Source organism: Salmo salar, chromosome 18 (genome assembly GCF_965601325.2).
Source record: "Salmo salar chromosome 18, fSalSal1, whole genome shotgun sequence".
Classification (NCBI taxonomy): Eukaryota; Metazoa; Chordata; class Actinopteri; order Salmoniformes; family Salmonidae; genus Salmo; species Salmo salar.
The window spans coordinates 9564568-9590950 of NC_138308.1; the positions used below are offsets into that span (position 1 = coordinate 9564568).

The 26383-nt window shown below is 41.2% G+C and overlaps 1 protein-coding gene across 4 annotated transcripts; it reads right to left on the reverse strand.

The window, feature by feature from the left end:
* Window positions 1–3702: 3702 nt before the first annotated feature.
* Window positions 3703–25087, reverse strand: kmo (kynurenine 3-monooxygenase). 4 transcript variants are annotated; one of them, XM_014154219.3, is made up of 16 exons: window positions 24909–25087; window positions 24177–24461; window positions 23549–23618; window positions 22885–22982; window positions 21851–21940; window positions 19871–19919; window positions 14054–14141; window positions 12361–12526; window positions 11879–11950; window positions 8235–8356; window positions 7489–7636; window positions 7145–7202; window positions 6796–6878; window positions 5089–5190; window positions 4887–4946; window positions 3703–4127 (listed from the first exon to the last, which is right to left on the reverse strand). In XM_014154219.3, the coding sequence occupies exons 2-16, from the start codon at window positions 24246–24248 to the stop codon at window positions 3984–3986; spliced, it is 1422 nt and encodes a 473-aa protein (XP_014009694.3). In that variant the 5' UTR covers window positions 24249–24461; window positions 24909–25087; the 3' UTR covers window positions 3703–3983. The 4 variants fall into 4 exon arrangements, with proteins under 4 accessions (XP_014009694.3, XP_014009696.3, XP_014009695.3 ...); XM_014154221.3 differs by having other exon boundaries at window positions 24177–24304; window positions 24909–25086; XM_014154220.3 differs by having other exon boundaries at window positions 24931–25082.
* Between the last annotated feature and the right edge of the window lie 1296 nt (window positions 25088–26383).

The window sequence follows — 26383 nt, forward strand, 5'->3', positions numbered from 1 at the left end:
AACAGCCAGATCAATCGCCTTCAACTTAAAAGCTGCATCATATGCATTTCTCCGTGTCTTTGCCATGATGAGGGTGACAAAATGACTACCGTAATCAGAATGATGGGAAGTTTGAAGGCGCTCATTTAATCTAAACAGTAAACCAAAAAGTTGTTTGACCTTAACCCGTTCGGCAATTTCATTGGTCTAATGAAAGCTTCATGCCGCCAAAAAACTGAGCACGTCACAGAATGTGTTTTTTGGGGAAAAAAAAATTTGAAAGCGGGAAAAATCCATATATTAGCCGTGTCATTGTTTAAGCCGCGAGGTTCAAAGCGTGGGAAAAAAGTTGCGGCTTATAGTCCAGAAATTACAGTACTCAGGGTTTTACATAATTTTTTACTATTTTCTACATCAAAACTATGAAATAACACATATGGAATCATATAGTTACCCAAAAAGGGTTAAACAAATCAAAGTATATTTTATATTTGAGATAGCCACACTTTGCCTTGATGACAGCTTTGGACACTCTTGGCGTTCTTCAACCAGCTTCTCAACCAGCTTCTCTCAACCAGCTTCACCTGGAATGCATTTCAATTAACAGGTGTGCCTTGTTAAAAGTTTATTTGTGGCATTTCTTTACTTCTTAATGCGTTTGAGCCAATCAGTTGTGTTATGACAAGGTAGGGATGGTATAGAGAAGATAGCCCTATTTGGTAAAAGACAAAGTCCATATTATGGCAAGAGCAGCTCAAATAAGCAAAGATCAATTACAGTTGAGAGCAACCAGTCAGGATGCTCTCGATGGTGCAGCTGTAGAACCTTCTGAGGATCTTTTCAGTCTCCTGAGGGGGAATAGGCTTTGTTGTGCCCTCTTCACAACTGTCTTCGTGTGCTTGGACCATGATAGATTGTTGGTGATGTGGACACCAAGGAACTTGAAGCTCTCAACCTGTTCCATTACAGCCCTGTCGATGAGAATGGGGGCGTGCTCAGTCCTCCTTTTCCTGTAGTCCACAATCATCTCCTTTGTCTTGATCACATTGAGGGAGAGGTTGTTGTCCTGGCACCACACGGCCAGGTCTCTGACCTCCTCCCTATAGGCTGTCTCATCGTTGTCGTTGATCAGGCCTACCACTGTTGTGTCATCAGCAAACTTGATGATAGTGTTGGAGTCGTGCTTGGCCATGCAGTCATGAGTGAACAGGGAGTACAGGAGGGGCCTGAGCACGCACCCCTGAGGGGCCCCCGTGTTGAGGATCAGCATGGCGGATGTGTTGTTCCCTACCCTTACCACCTGGGGGCGGCACATCAGGAAGTCCAGGATCCAGTTGCAGAGGGAGGTCTTTAGTCCCGGGGTCCTTAGCTTAGTGATGAGCTATGAGGGCACTATGGTGTTGAATGCTGAGCTGTAATCAATGAATAGCATTCTCACATAGGTGTTCCTTTTGTCCACCTGGGAAAGGGCAGTGTGGAATGCAATAGAGATTGCATCATCTGTGGATCTGTTTGGGTGGTATGCAAATTGGAGTGGGTCTAGGGTTTCTGGGATAATGGTGTTGATATGAGCCTTGACCAGCCTTTCAAAGCACTGCATGGCTACAGATGTGAGTGCTACGGGTCGGTAATCATTTAGGCAGGCTACCTTAGTGTTCTTGGGCACAGGGACTATGGTGGTCTGCTTGAAACATGTTGGTATTACAGACTCGGTCAGGGACTGGTTGAAAATGTCAGTGAAGACACTTGCCAGTTGGTCAGCGCATGCTCGGAGTACACGTCCTGGTAATCCGTCTGGCCCTATGGCCTTGTGAAGTTGTCCTGTTTAAAGGTCTTACTCACATCGGCTACGGAGAGCGTGATCACAGTCATCCGGAACAGCTGGTGCTTTTCTGCATGTTTCAGTGTTACTTGCCTCGAAGCGAGCATAGAAGTAATTTAGATTGTCTGGAAGGTTCGTGTCACTGGGCAGCTCGCGGCTGTGCTTCCCTTTCTAGTCTGTAATAGTTTGCAAGCCCTGCCACATCCGACGAGCGTCGGAGCCGGTGTAGTATTCAATCGTAGTCCTGTATTGAAGCTTTCTCATAGTAACTTCTTTTTGCCATCTTATTATATGCATTTCCTTGCATGTGCAACTTCAATCCAAAAACATTACTGTGGTTTTAACATACTGACCATGAGGATAATAACTTTATTTATATATGATTCATTTAATATCACGTCCACAAAAATCCAACATATGTTATTTTCTGGCAAGCATGTCACATTGACCTGACATAGAACTGGGACAATATGCCCCAAAGTATCTGGATTGTTTAGTTACTGTATCATGACTGACATGAGTTGGATGTTAGTCAATAATACACACTGAACAAAAATATAAACGCAACGTGCAATAATTTCAACGATTTTACTGAGTTACAGTTCATTTAAGGAAATCAGTCAATTGATGTAAATTCATTAGGCCCTAATCTATGGATTTCACATGACTAGGAATACAGATACTGTATGCATCTTTTGGTCACCTTAAAAAAAAGGTAGGGATGTAGATCAGAAAACCAGTCAGTATCTGGTGTAACCACCATTTGCCTCATGCAGCGCGATGCATCTCCTTCACATAGAGTTGATCAGGCTGTTCATTGTGGCTTGTGGAAAGTTGTCCCACTCCTCTTCAATGGCTGTGTGAAGATGCTGGATATTAATGGGAACTGGAACATGCTGTCGTACATGTCGATTCAGAGCATCCCAAACATGCTCAATGGGTGACATTTTTGGTGAGTATGCAGGTGATTGAATAACTGGGACATTTTCAGCTTCCAGGAATTGTGTACAGACCCTTGCGACATGGGCCTTGCGTTATCATGCTTAAACAAGAGATGATGGCAGCGGATACATGGCATGACAATGGGCTTCAGGATCTCGTCATGGAATTCAAATTGCCATCGATAAAATGCAATTTTGTTCATTGCCCGTAGCTTATGCCTGCCTATACAATAACCACACCGCCACCATGGGGCACTCTGTTCACAACTTGGACATCAGCGAATTGCTTGCCCACACGACTGGTATTCTGGATTCATCCATGAAGAGCACATTTCTCCGGCGTGCCAGTGGCCATTGAAGGTGAGCATTTGCCCACTGAAGTTGGTTACAACCCTGGTCATGACAATGAGCACACAGATGAGCTTCCCTGAGATGGTTTCTGACAGTTTGTGCATAAATTCTTTGGTTATGCAAACCCACATTTTCATCATTTGTCCAGGTGGCTGGTCTCAGACGATCCCGCAAGTGAAGAAGCCAGATATGGAGGTCCTGGGCTTGCCTGGTTACATGTGGTCTGAGGTTGTGAGGCTGGTTGGATGTACTGCCAAATTCTCTAAAATGACATTGGAGGTGGCTTATGGTAGAGAAATTAACATTAAATTCTCTGGCAACAGCTCTAGTGGACATTTCTGCAGTCGGCATGCCAGTTGCACGCTACCTCAAAACTTGATACAACTGTGGCATTGTGTTGTGTGACAAAAATGAACATTTTAGAGTGGCCTTTTATTGTCCCCATCACAAGGTGCACCTGTGTAATGATCATGCTGTTTAATCAGCTTCTTGATATGCCACACCTGTCAGGTGGATGGATTATCTTGGCAAATAAGAAATACTCACTAACAGGGATTTAAACAAATTTGGGCAAAAAATGTATAGAAAAATAAGCTTTTTGTGCGTATGGAACATTTGTGCTCTTTTATTTTAGCTCATGAAACATGGGACCAACACTTTACATATTTATGTATTTTTGTTCAGTATACATTAACACAATGTGCCCCACAGGCCTTCAATTACAGTAAATCAAATCTTTATTGAGCACATGATCAAAATGTCATTGGTAATTGGGTCACAGAACACTGTTTTTTTCCCATCTGTTTTGAGGTCAGTTGATTTGATCTCTGCTGTTTGTAGCTCAGTTTCCACCCCTCTATCTGGGATGGAGTGGTATGACCCACAACCCCTCAGAAGGGACTCTTGAGGGCCTGCAGCCTGGACCACAGCTGCTCGGTGGGGATGTTTGGCATGTTAGGGGGGTATCTGACTAGCAGGTAGGAGCCCCCCGCGACAGACACTGCAGCGCAGAACAACAGGCCTTGGTTGATCACCTGAGGAGAACAAGATTATCAAGTTCATTTTCCACTTAATTCCAATATTAATCCAAAAATACCATCCATCCATTTAAGGTACAATTTTACCACTGTGATGTTAATTTTACCACTGTGATGTTGGCTATAGCAACAATTATCTCTCCCTTCTCCTTGACATTACCCCACATCCATTTGTTATGACAAATGTCAAAGATGGCAGGTCAGACAACTTGAATCAGTGCCAGGGACAACAAGCTCGACTAGCAATCTCAACCCCTACAAATCATAATAGCCACCGACCGACCATACCATATCTCTTTGTCAGACGGAACTATTTTAATTTTTTTTAAATTTAACCTTTGTTTAACTAGGCAAGTCAGTTAAGAACAAATTCTTATTTACAATGACGGCCTATCCCAGCCAAACCCGGACGACGGTGGGGCAATTGTGCGCCGCCCTATGGGACTCCCAATCACGGCCGGATGTGATACAGCCTGGATAAGCAGTATCTTATTTTTGGTTGCAACAAGACAAGTGTTCTACATTATAACTTTGCTAGGTCACTCTGGTTAGAATCAATTCCCTTTTTCTTATCTTGCTTTTGAAAACATTTTTGAAAGCAATATTCAAGCGGTAGTAGGTTAATGAATACTTGCCCTTTCAAAATGTCAGAAAGGCCAGATAGACAAAGAAAAAACAGAACTGTATAAAAGAAAATGTATGCACTTAAAGACCCTTGAACAGTGTAAAATGAACATGTACAATGTCCTTTCTTACTTTCTCTTGCCAGTGCCAGCGTTTTACCGCCTTATGGTACCTTGTCCTGGTAAATGTAACCTGGGATCAGTGAATGGTGAGAGACAGAGATGCATACAGAAACACACAGAAAGAGACTTTTAGAATGCTTCGCAGTAATGCACACTTAAAATCAGATTAAAATGTATTCAACTGGACTTAAAATGTACTAGGAAACACTTGCCATGGTGTATAAGGGAATTATTGTCCTTGGCATGATAATGTGAAGGAAATTGTCAACGTATTTTCGGAACAGGAACAATTTGGAATTGACGTGTGCCCGCATCTAGAAGGATACAAAATACATCCGTTAGCAAATCGAACCATCTGTGCTCATCATAATGAAAAACCCATTATTTCTCCTGTAATGCATGTCATTGCAGTGACATTCACATGCATTACCTGCAGTATCATAAACCTTCTGCTTTTTTAGCCTTCTTCAACATTTCACCCCCACAATCCCCACAAACAAACCAGCTCGTTAAAGACCAATAGGTGCCAATTTTCACAAGTATGTCCATAGAGCGAAGGCTACCTTTCGCTCTGTAATCAGGTGTTCTTATGATTCTGAAGGACTCTTGCCAAGGTGTTGTGGGTGTGTGTTTCACGTGTGTGATCTCTGGGAAGAATGGCTACAGAGCCAATGTGACAGTATGTAAGTGGAGAGTAACACTAAGACCAGTTACTGTCTTTGTGCACAGATAAATGAATTAAAAGGACGGACGGTTAGAGAGAGCTGGCTCCCTGTCAATTACTCTGGACTCAATCAACTCAATCTCCCCAACCCAAGTACAGGTACATTTACATACGTCCCACTGCTCTGCCTGTGGATATTCTCTCTGAATATTTTGGAAGACAAGAGCTAGGAAATTGAAATGACAGTAATGAGTTATGCTAATTGGGTATGTTAAAACACATGAGGTTCAGAGAGCCTTTGGGAAAGGGGGGGGATACCTACAGTAGTTAGTTGTACAACTGAATGCATTCAACTGAAAAGTGTCTGAATCAGAGAGGTGCGGGGGGCTGCCTTAATCGACGTCTTCGGCGAACAGTGGGTTAACTGCCTTGCTCAGGGGCAGAACAACAGATTTTTACCTTGTCAGCTCAGGGATTCAATCCAGCAACCTTTCGGTTACTGGCACAAAGCTCTAACCACTCGGCTACCTACCACCCTGTCTAAGTGTGTTTGTGTTATCTTGTCTTCTTGGTGCCACTAATTCATTCAGCGGGGCTTCATTAAATGCTGGAGATTATATATATTAATCCATTTGTAAAAGCCATAATTGTGAAATGATGTTGAATCGATGAGAATGGACGTTAAGCTATTGATTGATGCAGACAGAGGCCAAGCTAAGTAGATAGTCTATAATGTTATACAGATATGATATTCAGCTCACATTGGCCCGCTGTAGTTCAGTTGGTAGAGCACGGTGCTTACAATGCCAGGAGAGTGGGTTTGATTCTCGGGACCACCCGTATGTAAGAAAATGAATGCACTCCTGGCTGTAAGTTGCTTTGGATAAAAGTGTCTGCTAAATGGCGTATATATATTTGTGCTTTCATTAAATTGGAAGGTCCTCACCATCCCTTTTCTAAATAAAGTGTTTCATTATCTATATGGAACTTTTCATTGTATAGTTCTATAGAGTGACGCTGAAATCTGGGCGTACAGTTTGATCACTGTAGTTGTGTATGGCAAAATTGGGTCGTATTCATTAGGCACCAAATGAAAGAAGACAGACTAATACAAAGAGGAACTACTTGGACTTCATTTCTGTTTTCCAAAGCAAAACATTTAAAAAAGTTTCCGTAGCATGCCCTAATGAATAGCCTCAGACCCTGGTGATTGATTTTGCATTAAGTACTAATATCTAAATGGGTACTACGTTACTTCGACGTAGTTGTACATGGCCAGGTCTGCAATAGCGTGGTCGTCTGGGACTCGGACTCTGGTGTACTCAGGCAGAACAGCACCTGAAATAAAAATGATAAATAGCTTAGAATGAACAGATTATACTTAATTGGATAGAATGGAAATTAGTCTACCTTTTCCAAAAACACCCTCAGTCACACACACGTGCATGAAATGAAACATGGATATTCTGCTCCACTAACAAAACAAACTAATTTAGCAGGCGTCAGGGGGAACGTGGATGTTGATGCTCTGGTTGATGCTCTGGTGCTCTGACTTTCAAAGCATATTTGCTTTGCGGTCTGTAATATTACGTGTGTTTACTCACTGAAGTCTTCGTTGAGCTGGTCCATGATTTCGTTGAGAACAAGGCAGTCTTCAAAGCCCTGAAAGATGAGTTAACAACATGTTTCAAATAACATTGAGTCAACATGTCTTATAATAATAATTATGGCACTGAGCAGATGTTTTTATCCAAATGTGAATTACAGTGAATGCATTAATAGCATAGAGTATGTATGTGTTGAGTGGCATACAATTAACCTATGACCTTGGCATTGCTAACACCATACTCTTAGCTGAGCCACAAGAGACCATGGAGGGCTTATATCTTCCATCCTCCTCCCCCTCTCACTATCCCACTCTGTATATACTACATATATTTCTACTTACTGCGTTCATCCCCTGACCATAGAATGGCACCACTGCGTGGGCTGCATCGCCCATAAGGACGCACTTGTCACCAAGGTGATATGGGGAACACTTCACGGATACCATGGCCTGGGCTGGCAGACGGAAATAATCCCTCTTAAGAGCCTCCCTGTGAGACACAGAATGACCACTATGACATTGATATGCATAGTGTGGTATGTGCTGATTTCTCATATACAGCTGCACTGTAGTACCTTATCCATGCGCTCTTTTCAACCACTGTATCTCATAAGAGGAGAAGATAGTAATATTCTTCAGGCTTGCATTGGCAGAGGAGTGCAGCTAGGACTTCAAACAACACACTGAGCTAAGGGTGTTATATTGTAGGCGTAACATTCCTTAATTGAAAATAAATAAGCAAATTGAACTGTGGATTTAGACTGTGTGTGGGTGATTCTAAAAGTAAACAGCAATTCAGCGGTTTCTCCTGCCTCATTTCAAATCAACCCTGAAAATACCTAAAGGAGTTACACACCTCAGCTGTTTCCCCACCCCGTCCTATCTCACTATCAACTGCAACTTGCTGTTCAGTTCAAATTAAAAACTCAGCTCTCCAGGCCATGTAACGTTGGGTCAGTAATTTCACGCTCGAGAGACAGCGGCTGTTTGAGCTGTCCTGATGCAGGAAAATGATAGGGAGAGGGAGGGATGAAGGGAGGTAAGGATGGACAGCAGGATGGAGGGACGGGGGAGAGAAAGTCACTTACGCTCCTATTAGTGGGATGGCATCGGGAAAGTATTTCTGGAAAAACGTGATGACCTGGTCGCCCGTGGTAACTTTCTCAAACTCCTCAAATGGCATGAAGAGTGTGCAGGTGAAAGTCTTGTCCTGAGAACAAACAATATGGAGATTAACGTAGTAAGCCTGAACATCTGGATCAAAAAAGGGGTTTAGGTTGTGAGAGTGGCGGGGGGTTTAAAGCTAACTTCCTGCAATTCTATGCATTTTGCCATGGCTAATGCTGTGTTCTTATGCTCAAACATTTAAACAAAATCAATACTCCCGAATTCATTGATTTTGTCTAGCTTTTATTTTAGTGATTGGTAATTGTCAAATATTTATTATAAAAAATATATAGATCACTATCTTTTCTACATACTTTATATCTAGTTTTAGTAGTTTCAATTTAAATACAGAAAGTTTATTATTTGTAAAAAAAATGTACCCCTTTTTTGTGATATCCAAATTGGTAGTTACAGTCTTGTCCCATTGCTGCAACTCCAGTACAGACTCGAGAGAGGCGAAGGTCGAGAGCCATGAGTCCTCCAAAACACGACCCTGCCAAGCCTCACTGGTTCTTGACACACTGCTCGCTTAACCCAAAAGCCAGCCGCTCCAATGTGTCGGAGGGAACACCGCACAACTGGCGACTGTGTCAGCATGCATGCGCCCGGCCTGCTACAGGAGTTGCTTGAGCGCGATGGGACAAGGACATGCCGGCCGGCCAAACCCTCCCCTAACCCGGACGACGCTGGGCCAATTTTGCGCCGCCTCATGGGTCTCTCGGTCATGGCTGGGATCGAACCCGGGTCTGTAGTGACGCCGCCACTCGGGAGGCCGTGTTTTAAATTTTTTACACTATGCAGTAAAAAAAAACTGATTGTGTGAAATGAGAGCACTTTCTTCAAATCAAATCAAAGTTTAATTGTCACGTGCGCCAAATACAACAGGTGACAGTGAAATGCTTACTTACAGGCTCTAACCAATAGTGCGAAAAACATGGTATGTGTGTGTGTGTGTATTAATGGGGATTCAGTTAACCATGCTCTCAGTAACCTTGTCTGAGACCTGATGACTTCCATTAACTCCCTGAGTGGCTAACATGCCATGCATCTAGTTGATGATTGTTGCTTATTGGCAAATCCATTACTTAGTCCGTTAATATGCATCAACGTCCACACCAGCATGGTCATGTGATCTGCGCTGGCCAAAATGGATAATCCACTTGGACTGATGGACATGGAGCAGAGAGATGATGATGGTGGGTGTGTTAGCAGCTGCCGGGTCAGCCCTGGCTATCCATCAGCATCAGGCCAGCCTATCCCATGCGTCCTAAGTGTGTCGTTACCGTGGCGTTTCCCCGGCAGCAGGGCATTTTTCACCGTTCTCCCAATGCACACTGGGGCAGTACTGAGTAACAGTACTAATGTACCCTTGAATTAAGTGCTTTAACCTGGCCACAAAACAGAACAGCTTTCTCTGAATCAGCCAGTCAGAACTATCATAATGGTATTAATAGTAGCAGTTGTGGAGGCTGAGAGATGGGATTACTGACTATCTGCTATAAACGCTTTGCTGCCATTTTCTTTGAATGTTCACATCTGTTAAAAAGTAGGGCTGGACCTGTGGGACCCAGGGTATTTGAGATGTGAAGATGGTGAAAAAGGTTATGTGACTAAATAATGTATTTTTGGTAAAGTGAACATCGGGCGCTGGACCAGGAGACCTATGTTCTGAGGTCAAGGGTCAAATAACCCTGTTTACACTGTGACTTCCTAACAGTGATAAGTCTCTTTTGCAACATGACATACTGTATACATACACTATGTCATTATTGTGACATATACAGTACAGCTTAGGTGCGATATACAGTGTATTTGGAAAGTATTCAGACCTTCACCTTTTCCACATTTTGTTACGTTAAAACCTTATTCTAAAATTGATTAAATTGGGTTTTTTTCTTAATCAATCTACACACAATACCCCATAATGACAAAGCAAAAACAGGTTAAAAAAAATCTTAACTGAAATATCACATTTACATAAGTATTCAGACCCTTTACTCAGTGCCTTTGGCAGCGATTACAGCCTTGAGTCTTCTTGGGTATGATGCTACAAGCTTGGCACACCTGTATTTGGGGAGTTTCTCCCATTCTTCTCTGCAGATCCTCTCAAGCTCTGTCAGGTTGGATGGGGAGCGTCGCTGCACAGCTATTTTCAGGTCTCTCCAGAGATGTTCAATCAGGTTTAAGTCCGGGCTCTGGCTGGGCCACTCAAGGACATTCAGAGACTTGTCCCAAAGCCACTCCTGCGTTGTCTTGGCTGTGTTCTTAGGGTTGTTGTCCTGTTGGAAGGTGAACCTTCACCCTAGTCTGAGATCCTGAGCGCTCTGCAGCAGGTTTTCATCAAGGATCTCTTTATACTATGCGCAGTTCATCTTTCCTTCAATCCCGACTAGTCATCCCCACAGCATGATGCTACCACCACCATGCTTCACTGTAGGGAGGGTATTGGCCAGGTGATGATTGGTGCCTGGTTTCTTCCAGACGTGATGCTTGGCATTCAGGACAAAGAGGATCTTGTTTCTCATGGTCTGAGAGTCCTTTAGGTGTCTTTTGGCAAACTCCAAGCGGGCTGTCGTGTGCCTTTTATTGAGGAGTGGCTTCCGTCTGGCCACTCTACCATAAAGGACTGATTGGTGGAGTGCTGCATAGATGGTTGTCCTTCTGGAAGGTTCTCCCATCTCCACAGAGGAACTCTGGAGCTCTGTCAGAGTGACCATCGGGTTCTTGGTCGCCTCCCTGACCAAGGCCCTTCACCGATTGCTCAGTTTGGCCAGGTGGCCAGCTCGAGGAAAAGTCTTGATGGTTCCAAAATTCTTCCATTTAAGAATGATGGAGGCCACTGTGTTCTTGGGGACCTTCAATGCTGCAGAAATGTTTTGGTACCCTTCCCCAGATCTGTGACCCGATAGGATTGTATCTCGGAGCTCTACGGACAATTCCTTTGACCTCACGACTTGGTTTTTGGTCTGACATGCACTGTCAACTGTGGGACCTTAAATAAGGTGTGTGCCTTTCCAAATCATGTCCAATCAATTGAATTTACCACAGGTGGACTCCAAGTTGTAGAAACATCTCAAGGATTATCAACGGAAACAGGATGCACCTGAGCTCAATTTCCAGTCTCATAGCAAAGGGTCTGAATACTTATGTAAATAAGGTATTTGTAAGTTTCTAAAACCCTGTTTTTGCTTTGTCCTTATGGGGTATTGTGTGTAGATTGCTGAGGATTTAAAAAAAATGTATTCCATTTTAGAATAAGGCTGTAGCAAAATGTGGAAAAAGGGAAGGGGTCTGAATACTTTCCGAATGCACTCCAATGTTTAAATGACACTATTTTGACATATTCTAATGAGTCCATATTGTCTTTTACATTAGTTAGAGCCATTAGTTAGAGACTATTTTAGAAACATTTTCTCATACTGTATACACTTCACAAATGCATCTCTCCAACATGTTTAAACTTGCCTACGCTCTATTATCAAGTTTAGCAGCTGATACTGAAGCTGAAAGGATAAATATAGTGTGGACATACGGGGTAAACATACAGTCTCTAATTTACACTCACCAAGTTGGGCAGAGCAATCATCATGAACGTGTTGCGTGGCCATATGTGCAGATAATTAGGCTTCATGGCAAACTGAGGGCAAAGTAAATTAAATGAGGGCATTATTACAGTATAAAGACGTAAACACATCATATACAACAGACACAGCAGCTTTACATCAACCGAAAGGTGACCAACATACAAAATGAGATGTCACCCGGCGCCTAATGGAACACTATGGGGATACAATGAACTATAAAAACATCCTGTGCAGATCTGGGTTTAAATATTATTTGCTTTCTTTCAAATACATTGAGCGTTTAATTTAGCCAGTGGTGAATGTGTGGGCTATGCACTTTTGGGACTATACCATTAGTTCCATTGCACCAGGAGAGCTCATTCCATATAACCTTATTCATTATTATCTAAAAGGCAAAACTGATCCTAGCCCTTCTACTCCGAGACTGTTTTTGAATATTGCCCCAGGTCTGATCCTGTGCCACCTCTCCATTGATGGGGGGCATGGTGAGCTCCAGGTACCCATGGGGGATGTAGGTCTGACTGTAGTTGTAACGGCTCTGACGGAGGAACTGTTTCCGGATGGCAGAGAACGCTCCATCACACCCCACAATCAAGTCTGCCTGGATCTCTTCCTTTGCACCTTCAGCCCTAAGACACACCATACAGTACAAAGATTATTCCACAGATAGATGCTATTCATGATGAGCCTTATTTATAGTTAACAAAAATGTGTAATCAAATGTGATCATGTAAAAACGTCAATGTAAATAAAGTTGTCTGTTTGTAATTAATTATGAATAGGACTTGTGCTCTAACCTTCTACTACCTAAGTTAATAATATCCCATAATGACAAAGTGAAACGTGTTTTTAGAATTTTTTGCAAATGTATTGAAAATTAAATACAGAAATATCTCATTTACATAAGTATTCATACCTCTGAGTCAACACTTTGTAGGAGCACCTTTGGCAGCGATTTCAGCTGTGAGTCTTTCTGGGTAAGTCTCTAAGAGCTTTACACACCTGGATTGTGCAACATTTGCCCATTATTATTTTCTGGTAGATTTAAGTCAAAACTGTAACTCGGCCACTCAGGAAAACATTCACTGTCTTCTTGGTAAGCAACTCCAGTGTAGACAATAACCTGTTTCAGGTTATTGTCCTGCTGAAAGGTAAATTCATCTCCCAGTGTCTGGTGGAAAGCAGACTGAACCAGGTTTTCCTCTAGGATTTTGCCTATGCTAAGCTCCATTCTGTTCCTTTTTATCTGTTTATTTTTATTATGTACCTGCTTCCTTCTGTTCACTCAGTCAATTAGGTTAGTTTTGTGGAGTAACTACAATGTTGTTGATACATCCTCAGTTTTCTCCTATCACAGCCAATAACTAACTGTTTTAAAGTCACCATTGGCCTCATGGGGAAATTCATTAGCGGTTTCCTTCCTCTCCGGCAACTGAGTTAGGAAGGACCTGTATCTTTGTAGTGACTGGGTGTATTGATACACCATCCAAAGTGTAATTCATAACATCACCATGCTCAAAGGGATATACAATGTCTGCTTATTTTTTACCCATCTACCAATAGGTGCCCTCTTCACTGCTCGACTGAGGGACCTTGTATGTGTAGGGTATGTTAGGGGTACAGCGATTAGGTAGTCATTTAAAAATCATGTTAAAAACTATTATTGCACACAGAGTGAGTCCATGCAACTTATTATATGACTTTTTAAGCAAATGTTTACTCCTGAACTTATTTAGGCTTGCCATAAAAAAGGTGTTCAAGACATTTCAGCTTTCCATGTTTAATTCAGTTTGTAACATTTTCAAAAAACATAATTCCACTTTGATATTATGGGGTATTGTGTGTAGGCTAGTGACAAACAAATCTACATTTCATCAATATTAAATTCAGGATGTAACACAACAAAATGTGGAAAAGTCAAGGGGTGTGAATACTTTGAAGGAATTGTATGCTGTTTAACACACACACACACGGCCACATAAAATAAAATGCATGAACACAGAGACCAACCGTAAATAATAAAGCAAGAACAAGGCAATTTTAGACAGCACTTAGTTCTCCATTTTGCATGTCAGCCCAAAATGACTTTAGGGGAGGGAGCGAGAGAGAGAAAGAGAGATAGTGTGTGTGTGTGTGTGAGATTAGTAACTATTTACCTGACAAAGGTCATCACCCCTGTTTCAGTGCTCCAGTCGAGTAGTTTGTGGGCAAAGTTCAGATTTGTGTTGGGATACGTCTCTGCTGCTGCAGTTACAAAACAAAGAATCTTATATCTTATATCATGGTCATGACAAGAAAATTCTCTGCCGTTGACTTACATGGCACTGCAAACATTGGGCAACAGCTAACAAAAGTACATTGAAATATCTCCTCTACTCAAAATTACAACTAACTAATTGCAGCATTAACGTACAAATTGAAGAGGCAATTAGAAGGGGGAGAAAGTAAGGAACTGTTGGCCCTGCATTAAAGACCAACATTGGTTAAAGAAACTTGTGATAAATAAAGTATACTAGTTTCATTTAAAGACCAAAACATTTACAGCTGTGCCATATAGATTGCAAAATAGTTGGGAGATTTGATGTACCAATTCCATGGTACAGGGTTTATGACCTGATAGACAAAACGACACTGGATTCAAAACTAATTTAAATAGAGTTTTTCTATTTCAAATCAAATTTTATTAGTCACATGCGCCGATAGGTGTAAGGTCTACACAATAGGTGTAGACCTTACAGTGAAATGCTTACTTACGAGCCCCTAACTGACAGTGCAGTTTCAAAAAATACGGATAAGAATAAGAGATAAAAGTAATAAGTAATTAAAGAGGAGCAGTAAAAAACAACAATATATACAGGGGGGTACCGGTACAGAGTCAATGTGCGGGGGCACCGGTTAGTTGAGGTAGTATGTACATGTAGGTAGAGTTAATTAAAGTGACTATGCATAGATGACAACAGAGATTGGCAGTGGTGTGGAGAGGGGGGGGGGGGGGGGGGGGGCAATGTGAATAGTCTGGGTAGCCATTTGACTAGATGTTCAGGAGTCTTATCGGGTGGTAGCAGAGAGAACAGTCTATAACTAGGGTGGCTGGAGTCTTCAACAATTTTCAGGGCCTTCTTCTGACACCGCCTGGTATAGAGGTCCTGGATGGCAGGAAGCTTGGCCCCAGTGATGTACCGGGCCGTTCGCACTACCCTCTGTAGTGCCTTGCGGTCGGCGGCCGAGCAGTTGCCATACCAGGCAATGATGCAACCAGTCAGGATGCTCTCGATAGTGCAGCTGTAGAACCTTTTGAGGATCTGAGGACCCATGCCAAATCTTTTCAGTCTCCTGAGGGTGAAAAGGTTTTGTCGTGTTCGCTTCATGACTGTCATGGTGTGCTTGGACCATGATAGTTTGTTGGTGATGTGGACACAAAGGAACTTAACTTAAAGCTCTCAACCTACTCCACTGCAGCCCCGTCGATGAGAATGGGGGCGTGCTTGGTCCTCCTTTTCCTGTAGTCCACAATCATCTCCTTTGTCTTGATCACGTTGAGGGAGAGGTTGTTGTCCTGGCACCACACGGCCAGGTTTCTGACCTCCTCCCTATAGGCTGTCTCGTTGTTGTCGGTGATCAGGCCTACCACTGTTGTGTCATCTGCAAATGTAATGATGGTGTTGGAGTCGTGCATGGCCATGCAGTCCTGAGTGAACAGGGAGTACAGGAGGGGCCGCTGTGTTGAGGATCAGTGTGGCGGATGTGTTGTTACCTATCCTTACCGCCTGGGGCCGGCCCGTCAGGAAGTCCAGGATCCAGTTGCGGAGGGAGGTGTTTAGTCCCAGGGTTCTTAGCTTAAAACTCTCTCGGTAGGTAATGTGGTCTGCAGCTTATCATGAGAAACTCTACCTCAGGCGAGCAATGGCTCGAGACCTCCTTAGATATCGTGCACCAGCTGTTGTTTACAAAATACATAGACCGCCACCCCTTGTCTTACCAGATGCCGCTGTTCTATCCTGCCTGTACATCGTATAACCAGCCAGCTGTATGTTGATATTGTCGTCGTTCAGCCACAACTCCGTGAAGCATAAGATGTTACAGTTTTTAATGTCCCGTTGGTAGTTTAATCTTCCCAATAACTTGTCCATTTTATTGTCCAAAGATTGCATGTTTGCAAGCAGAATTGAGGGAAGTGGGGGTTTATTCGATCGCCTCCTACTCCTCAGAAGGCAGCCCGCCCTCCTGCCTCTCTTTCTCAGCCTCCTCTTCACGCAGATCACTGGGGTCGGTGCCTGTTTCCGAGGGAGCCGTATATCCTCCGCCTCGGGCTCGTCAGAGTCGTGAAAGAAGAAAAAGGATTCTGCTAGTCCGTGGTGAGTAATCGCAGTCCTGATGTCTATAAGTTATTTTTGGTCATAAGAGATGGTAGCGGCAACATTATGTACAAAAATAGTAAAAAAAATAAGTTACAAACAACACAGATAAACGAACAAAAAAAACAACCGGTTGGGGGCTCGTAAAATGTCTGCCTTCTGCTCCGGCGCCATTTTAATTATTTAAATGATTATACAAAATTATACAATATTCTTGCAACCAATACTGTATATGGGGATACAACCATCCCTGCTCTGCAGATTTTGCTGCGAAGAGACAGAATCATTAGATCATTTGTTTTGGTACTGTACATATGTAGCTTGTTTTTGGTCTCAGGTTCAGGAATGGCTGAAGAATTGGAACATTTACCTGGAGCTAAATCTGCAAATAGCACTGCTGGGTGATTTAAAAAGTCATAGTCAATTGATCAATAATACTCTTCGCAAAAATGTGTATTTTTTATTTACAATCTGTAGAAATTATGAGAATAGAAAGGTTCAAAACGTTTGTGAACCATCAGCACAGTTGAAAAATATATGGCAAATAGATGTTCTTCAGAGATAGATGGGACGGGTTGAGGGTAGCTGGAGGATGGGACTAAAAACAAACAAAAGATAACCATTGTAAAAAATATACTGTGTCCGTAAAATGTATATAGTATGTACAGTATAAGCTGGAAGTAGAAGCCTAAGTGTTGTTGTCCAATAGTTTACTCAAATTAGGGTGGTGGGGCTAGGGGAACATAAATAAGGAAATTGCATTTAAAAGAATGCGGGATTGGAAATGATGCAGACAATCACATTGATGGAAGCTACAATCTATCTGTAATATTAAAGCTGATCTACCCCCCCGCCCAATTTAAAAAATATATATAATAATAAAGAAGTATACAAAAACATTACAAAACCAAGACCTTACAAAACAATCGCTACAGGCTTGTACATATATTGATGACTGTCAGTAAACACAGTCGACTGCTGTTATGTGACTTTCACATGCTAACCTTTTGTTCGGGGGAGCAAGGATCGACTACATAAGCCTGTTAAATGACATTCACTAGTCTACTAAAACAATGAGTATAGAGCTTCTTGTGTGCGCATGTCAATAACATTTTAGTAGACATAGTGACAGAAAGCCCTTTGATCTTCAGAGTTTATTCAATATGCCTGAAACTGCCCTACCAGTGATAACAGACTATTGGAAAGCTCATTACAGGAAACCCTATGTGTCTCATTAGAGTCAGAAGAACCATGCTCTCTCTAACCCCTTATCTCTACCCCAAGGCTGTGGAGTTAAAAAAATGGCAAACATATTTTTTGGACAAAAAAAGGCCCTTGAAAAGCTCTAACACCAGCTAGCAAATGAATTAGCTTACTAACATTAGCCTGCCTAGCTGGAAATTCTGAAGAAGGAAAATGTTTCATTTGTATCATTTTCAAAAGATAACCAAAGAAAAACATATTTACTTTTTACGAGACGTGTTTGTGCCGTCACGTGCATTAGTAGCACAATTTCTAACTTATTAGCATTTGTCTTTACTTATACTTGTATGCTGACTTCTCCATTAATGTTGTTTTTAAGTTTTTGCTGACTTTTCTTAGCGGATATACAATCGTCGCAAATTGAATTATGGGGAGTTTCAGGCCTCAGAGTGAACATAATTGTACACTCACAAAGCCGACTAAATACGAGGGCTGAGGGGCTTACGTTGCAAACTTCCCTTGCTTGGCTAATCATTTGGACCGCCCTCCAAGATGGCGATGGGGATTCCCCCAAGGGCATAAGGCGAGGGTAAGTGGACGAGGGTGTGTCTTTTAAGTGTTTGGACCGCAGCCCAAGTCTTCATGCACTTTAAAGAGAACCATGAACATATGTAAGACCCAGGGTAAATCCTCTGTATTATAATTCAGGGTTGCTTGAAAAAATGTCAGTGGTTAAGCTACAGTACCTTCAGAAAGTATTTATACCCTTTCACTTATTCCACATTTTGTTGTGTTACAGCCTGAATTCAAAATAGATTAAATCTATTTTTTTCTCTCACCCATCTACACGCAATACCTCATAACGACAAGTTGAAAACATGTTTTTATTGAAAATGAAATACAGAAATATCTAATTTACATAAGTATTCACACCCCTGAGTCAATACATCACCTTTGGCAGTGATTACAGCTGTACATCTTTTTGGGTAAGTCTCTAAGAGCTTTGCACATTTAGATTGTACAATATAAGCTAGGCCACTCAGGAACATTCAATGTTGTCTTGGTAAGCAACTCCAGTGTATATTTGGCCTTGTGTTTAAAGTCATTGCCCTGCTGAAAGGTGAATTTGTCTCCCAGTGTCTGTTGGATAGCAGACTGAACCAGGGTTTGCTTTGGGATTTTGCCTGTGCTTAGCTCCATTCCGTGTCTTTTTATCCTAAAAAACTCCCTATTCCTTGCCGATGACAAGCATACCCATAACATGATGCAGCCACCACCATGGTTGAAAATATGAAGAGTGGTACTCAGTGATGTGTTGCATTTGCCCCAACCATAACACTTTGTATTCAGGACAAAGTTAATTTCTTTGCCACATTTTTTGCAGTTTTACTTTAGTGCCTTATTGCAAACAGGGTGCATGTTTTGGAATATTTTTTCTTCTGTACAGGCTTCCTTCTTTTCTCACCCTTGATCCATCCTCAGTTTTCTCCTATCCCAGCCATTAAACTCAAACTGTTTTAAAGTCCCCATTGGCCTCATGGTGAAATTCCTTAGCAGTTTTCTTCCTCTCCAGCAACTGAGTTAGGAAGGACGCCTATATCTTTGTAGTGACTGGGTGTATTGATACACCATCCTAAGGATAATTAATAACTTCACCATGCTCAAAGGGATATTCAATGTCTGCTTTAAAAAAAATCTTTCAATAGGTGCCCTTCTGTGTGAGGCATTGAAAAACCTCCCTGGTCTTTGTGGTTGAATCTGTGTTTGAAATTCACTGCTCGACTGAGGGACCTTACAGATAATTGTATGTGTTGGGTACAGAGATGAGGTAGTCATTCAAAAATCATGTTAAACACCACGCAACTTGCTATGTGACTTGTTAAGCATATTTTTACTCCTGAACTTATTAAGGCTTTCCAAAAAAGGGGTTGAATACTTATTGATTCAAGACATTTAAGCTTTTCATGTTTAATTCATTTGTAACATTTTCTAAAAACATAACTCCAATTTGACATTATGGGGTATTGTGTGTAGTCTAGTGACACAAAATCTCAACGTAATCCATATTAAATTCCGGCTGTACCACAACAAAATGTGGAAAAAGTCAAGGGGTAAAAAAATACATTCTGAAGGCACTGTTAGTGGAAAGACACAATATCTCTATTTAACCTAAAACTTTACAAAGAGATTTTAGACAGTACTTTTTACAAGTACATAAGATGAGATCAACTTTTCTTCATCTTAATCATCTATCTTAGAAATGGCAGATGGACATACAGGTAGATAATACAAGATGAACCTATTTCCCATTCAAGATGAGTGGATAAGAATACAGCTTTTCAATAAGCACATGCAATATTGAGGTTCTGACATGCTCTCCAGGACTCATGCGAATAAGGAATTTCATTCTCCTACCTGACAACAGTTCTTTGTTGAGGTTGGCTCTGTCGACAGACAGGATGTACTGAAATGAGATCAATATGTTACTGTAACTCTAAACTAGGCCTACACAGAATAATGTGACACTTTTACACTGACACTACCACTTTTAATACAAAAAGAAAGCATACTTCAGTCAACAAGATATTTCAAATACATTTGGAAGCGATGCTCGGGTGTCTAAAAACAGTCAGTGACGGAAATGTGAACAGGATCTGGGAGTTTGACTAATGTCTAGAAAGAAGAACTGAGATCATAGCATGAGTAAGCCTTTGATTAAAATCACCTTTTGATTTTGGATAAATGATTTGGTGGAACATCTATCGGAAGTGCCCTTTTTTCATCTTGTCCTTACTACTTGAACAACTGGGCAGGATAAAATCCCCCTCTTTCCTCCTGGAAGGAAGAAATACTTCGCTACCATTTATATAATTAGCTACCATATTGCCCCCCCCCCCACTCCACCCACCACCATTCTCTACCTAGCTGACCTCCCATTATTATTTTCCATTCCTTTGTTCCATGTCTGACTGTGCCTCTTCTCTTTTGTTTCTCACATCTCTCATCTACATTGCTCCCGACATCCTGTCTTCCCACTTCTCTTAATGATAGAGGGATTACTGATCGTAGTTTATCCTCTTTAAAGACAGAATAAGAGTACATAGTATTTGAACCCATGTCTGTACTGGTCACGGTGGGCTTCTGAGGTCAAGGGGGGTGCCGTGTACATTGGTGGGGGGGACATTATGGGGTTTATGGAATTGTTTTAAGAAGGTTATACCAAGGATAATTTAGCTGTTTGATTTTTAATTTTGAAGTATAAAATATATAAAACAATTATTTGATGAAACCTTATTTTTGTCCTTATTGCTATTAGCCCCTACAAACGCATTGAATAACAGATTCACTACATGGAACAACAGATAGTCCCCCCCCCATAAAAATGTAAAGGAAGTTTGTTCTGAAGTGTCTGTCCTATATCTGAGAGATATAAGAAAGATCAGGAAACATTTGTTATTTATTTTTTTCATCTATTTAACCCCTTATTTTTTGGCACTAAACAGTACCCATATATGCTTCCATTAATCTTTTCAACTGGTACCAGGGGACATTCAGACAAGACTTCTGAGGCTTGTGGGCATCCTAGAGCAAAACAACCGACATGTACGTGTTTGTAAGAGCCTCGCCTTTCAACAGGGGGGTCATATCAGTGTGTAGCCCAAACTGTTCAGAAGCTCGACCTTAGGTTAAACTATTTATGTGTACGTGACCAATAAAATTTGATTCCATTTATTTGTTTAACTGACTATTCACACCCTAAGAACCTAAGACAGGTGTTAATTTGAAATGTCAAGTATTCTGGGATTGAAATAAAGGCCTGCTTCATTTGAGGCATTTTCAAGATGAAACACATAACGCCCATTCCCTTTTCTTCCTGTTGCAAACAAGCGTAATGATTTACAGAGTCCTGTTGGGATGGAAGAGATCCTGTTGATTCAGATAGTAAATCTGAGGCCACTGACCCATGTTTGTGTCTCGATGCATTTTCTATGATAAAAGAGTGCTAAAGTCTCTTAAAGTTGTCTCTTGAACAACAACTTTCCTGGAATCTGTGCTGAGCGCTGTTATAATAACTGTTGATTATAGGTTATTCTTGAATTGGAGTGGGATTTGTGTCCATTACCTTTTTTTCCAAAATGCCATGCCACAATTCAATAATGAGCCTTATGCTACAGAGACAAAGTGATAACTAAGAGAGAGTGGGAGTGACAAATGTAGCCTTTAATCAAGTCTGCATTTAAGCTACTGTAATTATACATCAGTAATACAAAATGCTGACAGACAGCTGCGTTACAAGATAATGGCCATCCTTTGTCTTGCTTGTCAAATGTATTAATAATCTATCTAATGGGATTTTCAGTGTGATGTGTGTAGGCATTGCAGCAGCAGAATTACCTGGCCTTTCTTGCCATAAGGAATGGGAGACTGTGTCCCATTCAAAGAGTGGATCATTCTGGAATGCATGGGAATTCCTTTGGAGACAATCTGGAGATTAAATCAAACTGGTCAGATATTCTCATAAACATGGACCAAGGTCGCTTTTACAGCTGCGCCCTGAATTACAGAATTTACAGAAAATACACACATCAAAACATGAATACAAAATGCACATTATTGGTGTATCGACAACACTAACATGGTGAAGACAAACCTAGCGAAAAAGGAATGCAGCGCTAAGTTCTCTAACAACGATTGGCAAAATGTTTAAAACACATCTATCTGTTCGGCCATAGTTCAGGAGAGTGTATATCCTTTGCTCTAAATATGGGCTACCTAAGCTCATTCTGTCCCTCATCATGACTGGCCTTGAAGTTTTATTAAAAAAGTTGGCGAAGCAAACCTGACCCTGTCATGCTGAAAAGTAATTGAAGTGTAAAACAACCTTCTGACGCAGTGCCTGCTGAGGCATACATAACACCCTTGGTGTGCTAAATGTGTGCCCACTAAAATAATATAATTGCTTACCTCAGTTGCCAGAATATTACATTTTAGAGAACTGTAAGTACAGGGGCCTAGCCCAGATGTACCCATGGGGCTTGGGTACAAGCACATCAAATATTTCATCATTATGAACACATCAAAATAAAATCAAAGAGTGGTTGCCTGGTTACGTTTTCATCTCTTACATGGTCTTGAGACTAGGAATTCAAATCAAATCAAACGCATTCATAAAGCCCTTTTAACATCAGCAGATGTCACAAAGTACTTACACAGAAACCCAGCCTAAAACCCTAAACAGCAACCAATGCAGACGTAGAAGCACGGTGGCTAGGAAAAACTCCCTAGAAAGGCAGGAACCTAGGAAGAAACCTGGAGGAAGGTACCAGGCTGGTAGCATGATGGTGAACAGGTCAGGGTTCCATAACCACAGGCAAAACATTTGATTTCCCACAGTGGTAACCAACGAAGGACAAACCAGGACAACATACCGTGTCTTCCATTCCCACTTGCTTCAAAGCCTGGCGACCCCTATGAGACAGAGCTAGATTGATGCTTCTTCCCTTGACTATTTTAGCTTGGCGGATATCTGGTCAGGATCAGAGATAGACAGAAATTTCAAACATTCAGGAATTATGAGACTCAAATCTAACATACACAGCACCTTCTAATCACAGTTCATTCGTACATGCACAGGATGTAAACGGTACAGTGAAATTCTTACTTGCAAGCTCTCCTCAAAAGTACAGTACACTTTATCAAAAATATTCACAAATAAGTAATAAAAAGTCATAAAAATAGTGATGTTGGAAATATATACACAATAAGAAATATACAGTATAAACTATAAATTGTGCTATAGTGAATAGTGACCTGGTTGAGTTGCTTGTCAATCCAAATGTAATATATCTGCATCTGGTGAATGCTTGTGAAACCAGTGTCATATATATCATATGCCAATGGTAATAACTTATTTTGAAACTAAAATGTATGTTTCGATTGCTGTGTGATAGCTACCAAGACAAAGCCATTGTGCTTTGTTGTTAGGAATATTGTAATGACTAATGACTGCATGTATGCATACTTCCCAAAATAAATGCAGACTGCTTGCAGAAATCAGAGAAACCGCTTAATGTGGCATAATCAAGTGTTTACCTTCTCGAGATTCAAAGACCTCTACTTGAAAACCTCTTTTTGCAAAGTAGCAGGCATTCAAGGCGCCGACCTGAGAGAGAGTTGAATGAGTCTGTTAAAGGCTTGCATATTTTTGCATTAGTTTGTGGTGGAGGCAGCATCTATTTCAATTGTTATCGCTTGTGATAAAAATGGAAATGGATAAAAAAAAAAAGGGAAATGGATTAAAAAAAACACATGGTTACTGCAAAGCGATATCCGAGGAAGAGATCAATGCAAGTGTCAATTACTGGTAGGCTTTCCTCCTCTTTACAGGATGTTTCTCGAAAGCCCTACTAGGAAAACTATAACCAATGATAGTACTGGTTGTTTACAACCTCAATGCTGTTACCTATGTTATTCAGTCATGCATTTTAAACTATCTATTAGGAGTGAATCTGCAGTGTAGCAAATTGACAAAGCCAAAAGTTGTCCTATAACCCCAAGAAATGAACGGTTCTGAATGAGTATCACAACATATAAATAAATAGATTTATTTTAGAAATAGATACATAGTTTATGTTGTGCTAAGCTTTTCATAACAGCATATATCAGCAGACTGACAGTCCCTTTTGATTTACATTTATCCACTTAAACGTTTACTTCTTACCAAACCACCTCCCACCACAGCCACCACTTTTTTCTTGCTGGTTGATTTGTTGTCATTGGTTGAATAGTGCATTGTAGTTTATGTCGTTGTGCTGGAGTCTTGCAGAGTCCGTTTTGTCTTTCAGTGTTCTGAAATTAATTTGTGCATTAGCCGATGAAATTCAAACGTTTTTTATCGGGGACGGCCAGGGTTTTGAGGGAGGAGCGACTCCCGGAACTCGTTGCGGGTTCTCTTTTCCTCACAATGCAAACAAAACAGAGAGATAGTTCCGAGTTGAGGAATTTCCTATAAACAGAGAAACAGCAAGATAACAAGAGCCGCTGGATTACATACATTTTTCTAACGGCTGTGTGAATGATCTGATAGGTGATTATGTTGTCATATAAAATCACTTAAAAAAATTTTTAAATGACTGTGCTCCAGAATTAGGATATATTTTCGCTAATCAAAGTTGTGCAACAAAATAACAGATCCATAACGATGCCTACTGACATTGGGGGAAATTACACATTTACTCTGAAATTCAACAATTGGATGCTGGTTTAGTTTAAATTGCTCATAGAGTACCGCAGGGATCGATCAACATGGGTCTCTTGTCCCTCGACTGGCCATGTAAGCATAAAGCACCCACCCACACATTTCAAGCAAACATAAGAACAATACTTGTTCCAGTTGTATGGGTTAAAGAAAACTAATTATTTGACTTAGGGATAATAAAAAAATATAAATTACAATAGGCCAGTGGTTTTCAAACCTCTCCTCCGGGACCCTTAGAGCAGGGATGGGCAACTCCAGTCCTCGGGGGCCTGAATGTTGGACAACAACCACCCGAGCCACTGTCTGTTCACACCGCTACCATCCAGAAGGCGAGGTCAGTACAAGTTCATCAAGCTGGGACCGAGAGACTGAAAAACAGCTTCTATCTCAAGGCCATCAGACTGCTAAACAGCAATCATTAACTCAGAGACCCAATCACTGACCACTTTAATAAATGGATCACTAGTCACTTTAAACAATGCCACTTTAAATAATGCCACTTTAAAATGTTTACATATCTTACATTACTCATATCATATGTATATACTGTATTTTATACCACCTATTGCCGTTCGGCCATCGCTCATCCATATATTTATATGTACATATTCTCGTTCACCCCTTTAGATTTGTGTGTATTAGGTAGTTGTAAGGGGAATTGCTAGACTACTTGTTAGATATTATTGCACTGTCTGAACTAGAAGCACAAGAACTTTGCTACACTCGCATTAACATCTGCTGACCATGTGTATGTGACAAATATCATTTGATTTGGTGTCACTTTTTCCCCAGCCCCAGCTAACACACCTGATTCCAATAATAAACTATTTATGATCTTCCGTTTACAATGCAATTACTGTAGCTTAATCAGCTGTGCTTGGAATGGGAAAAGTGTGACACCACTCCGGCGCCACAGAACGACGCAATTTAGCTTTATTCCACAGTAGGTTTTTCAGACCACAAAACTAGAATGAGATTCTATTTCTATGATTCAGACGTACAGTAGTAGCCTACATACTTCAATGGAAACGATGAACTGTCTGCTCTGCTGTTAAATTCTACTATAGTCTATTTTTTAAACTTCACTCCGGGTTAGAATGCATAGACCAAAATACTTTAAATGGCTTTTCTATTTACTTAAAATAGCTTATCAAAATACTTGAAATACCTTATCTATTTACTAATGTGGTACAGTCTGCGGCCATTTAGTAAGATGGCTACCAATGCCCCCAGGGACAAAATCTAGCTGCCGCTTTCAAAGAGTGGGACACTAACTCGGACGCTTATAATAAATCCCGCTATATGCTCAAGCGAAACACAAAACAGGCAAAATGTCAGTACAGGACTAAGATTGAATCCTACTACATCTGCTCTGACGTTTGTTGGATGTGGCAGGGCTTTCAAACTATCACAGATTACAAAGGGAAACCCAGTCGTGAGCTTCCCAGTGACACGAGCCTACCAGACGAGCTAAATGCCTTCTATGCTCGCTTCGAGGCAAGCAACACTGAACCATGAGCACCAGCTTTTCCAGATGACTGTGTGATCATGCTCTCCATAGCCGATGTGAGTAATGCCTTTAAGCAGGTTAACATTCACAAGGCCACAGCGCCAGACGGACTACCAGGACACGTACTTAGAGCATGCGCCGACCAGCTGGCAAGTGTCTT

What these genes read in the sequence shown, in the direction of transcription:
- kmo (XM_014154219.3), bottom strand. Translation starts at nt 24,248, where the DNA reads ATGCACTATTCAACCAATGACAACAAATCAACCAGCAAGAAAAAAGTG. An exon ending in TGATTGCTCTGCCCAACTTG is followed by an intron (nt 8,357 to 11,878) that starts GTGAGTGTAAAT and finishes GTTTGTTCTCAG; the next exon opens with GACAAGACTTTCACCTGCAC. An exon ending in ATGGTCAGGGGATGAACGCA is followed by an intron (nt 7,203 to 7,488) that starts GTAAGTAGAAAT and finishes CTCATCTTTCAG; the next exon opens with GGCTTTGAAGACTGCCTTGT.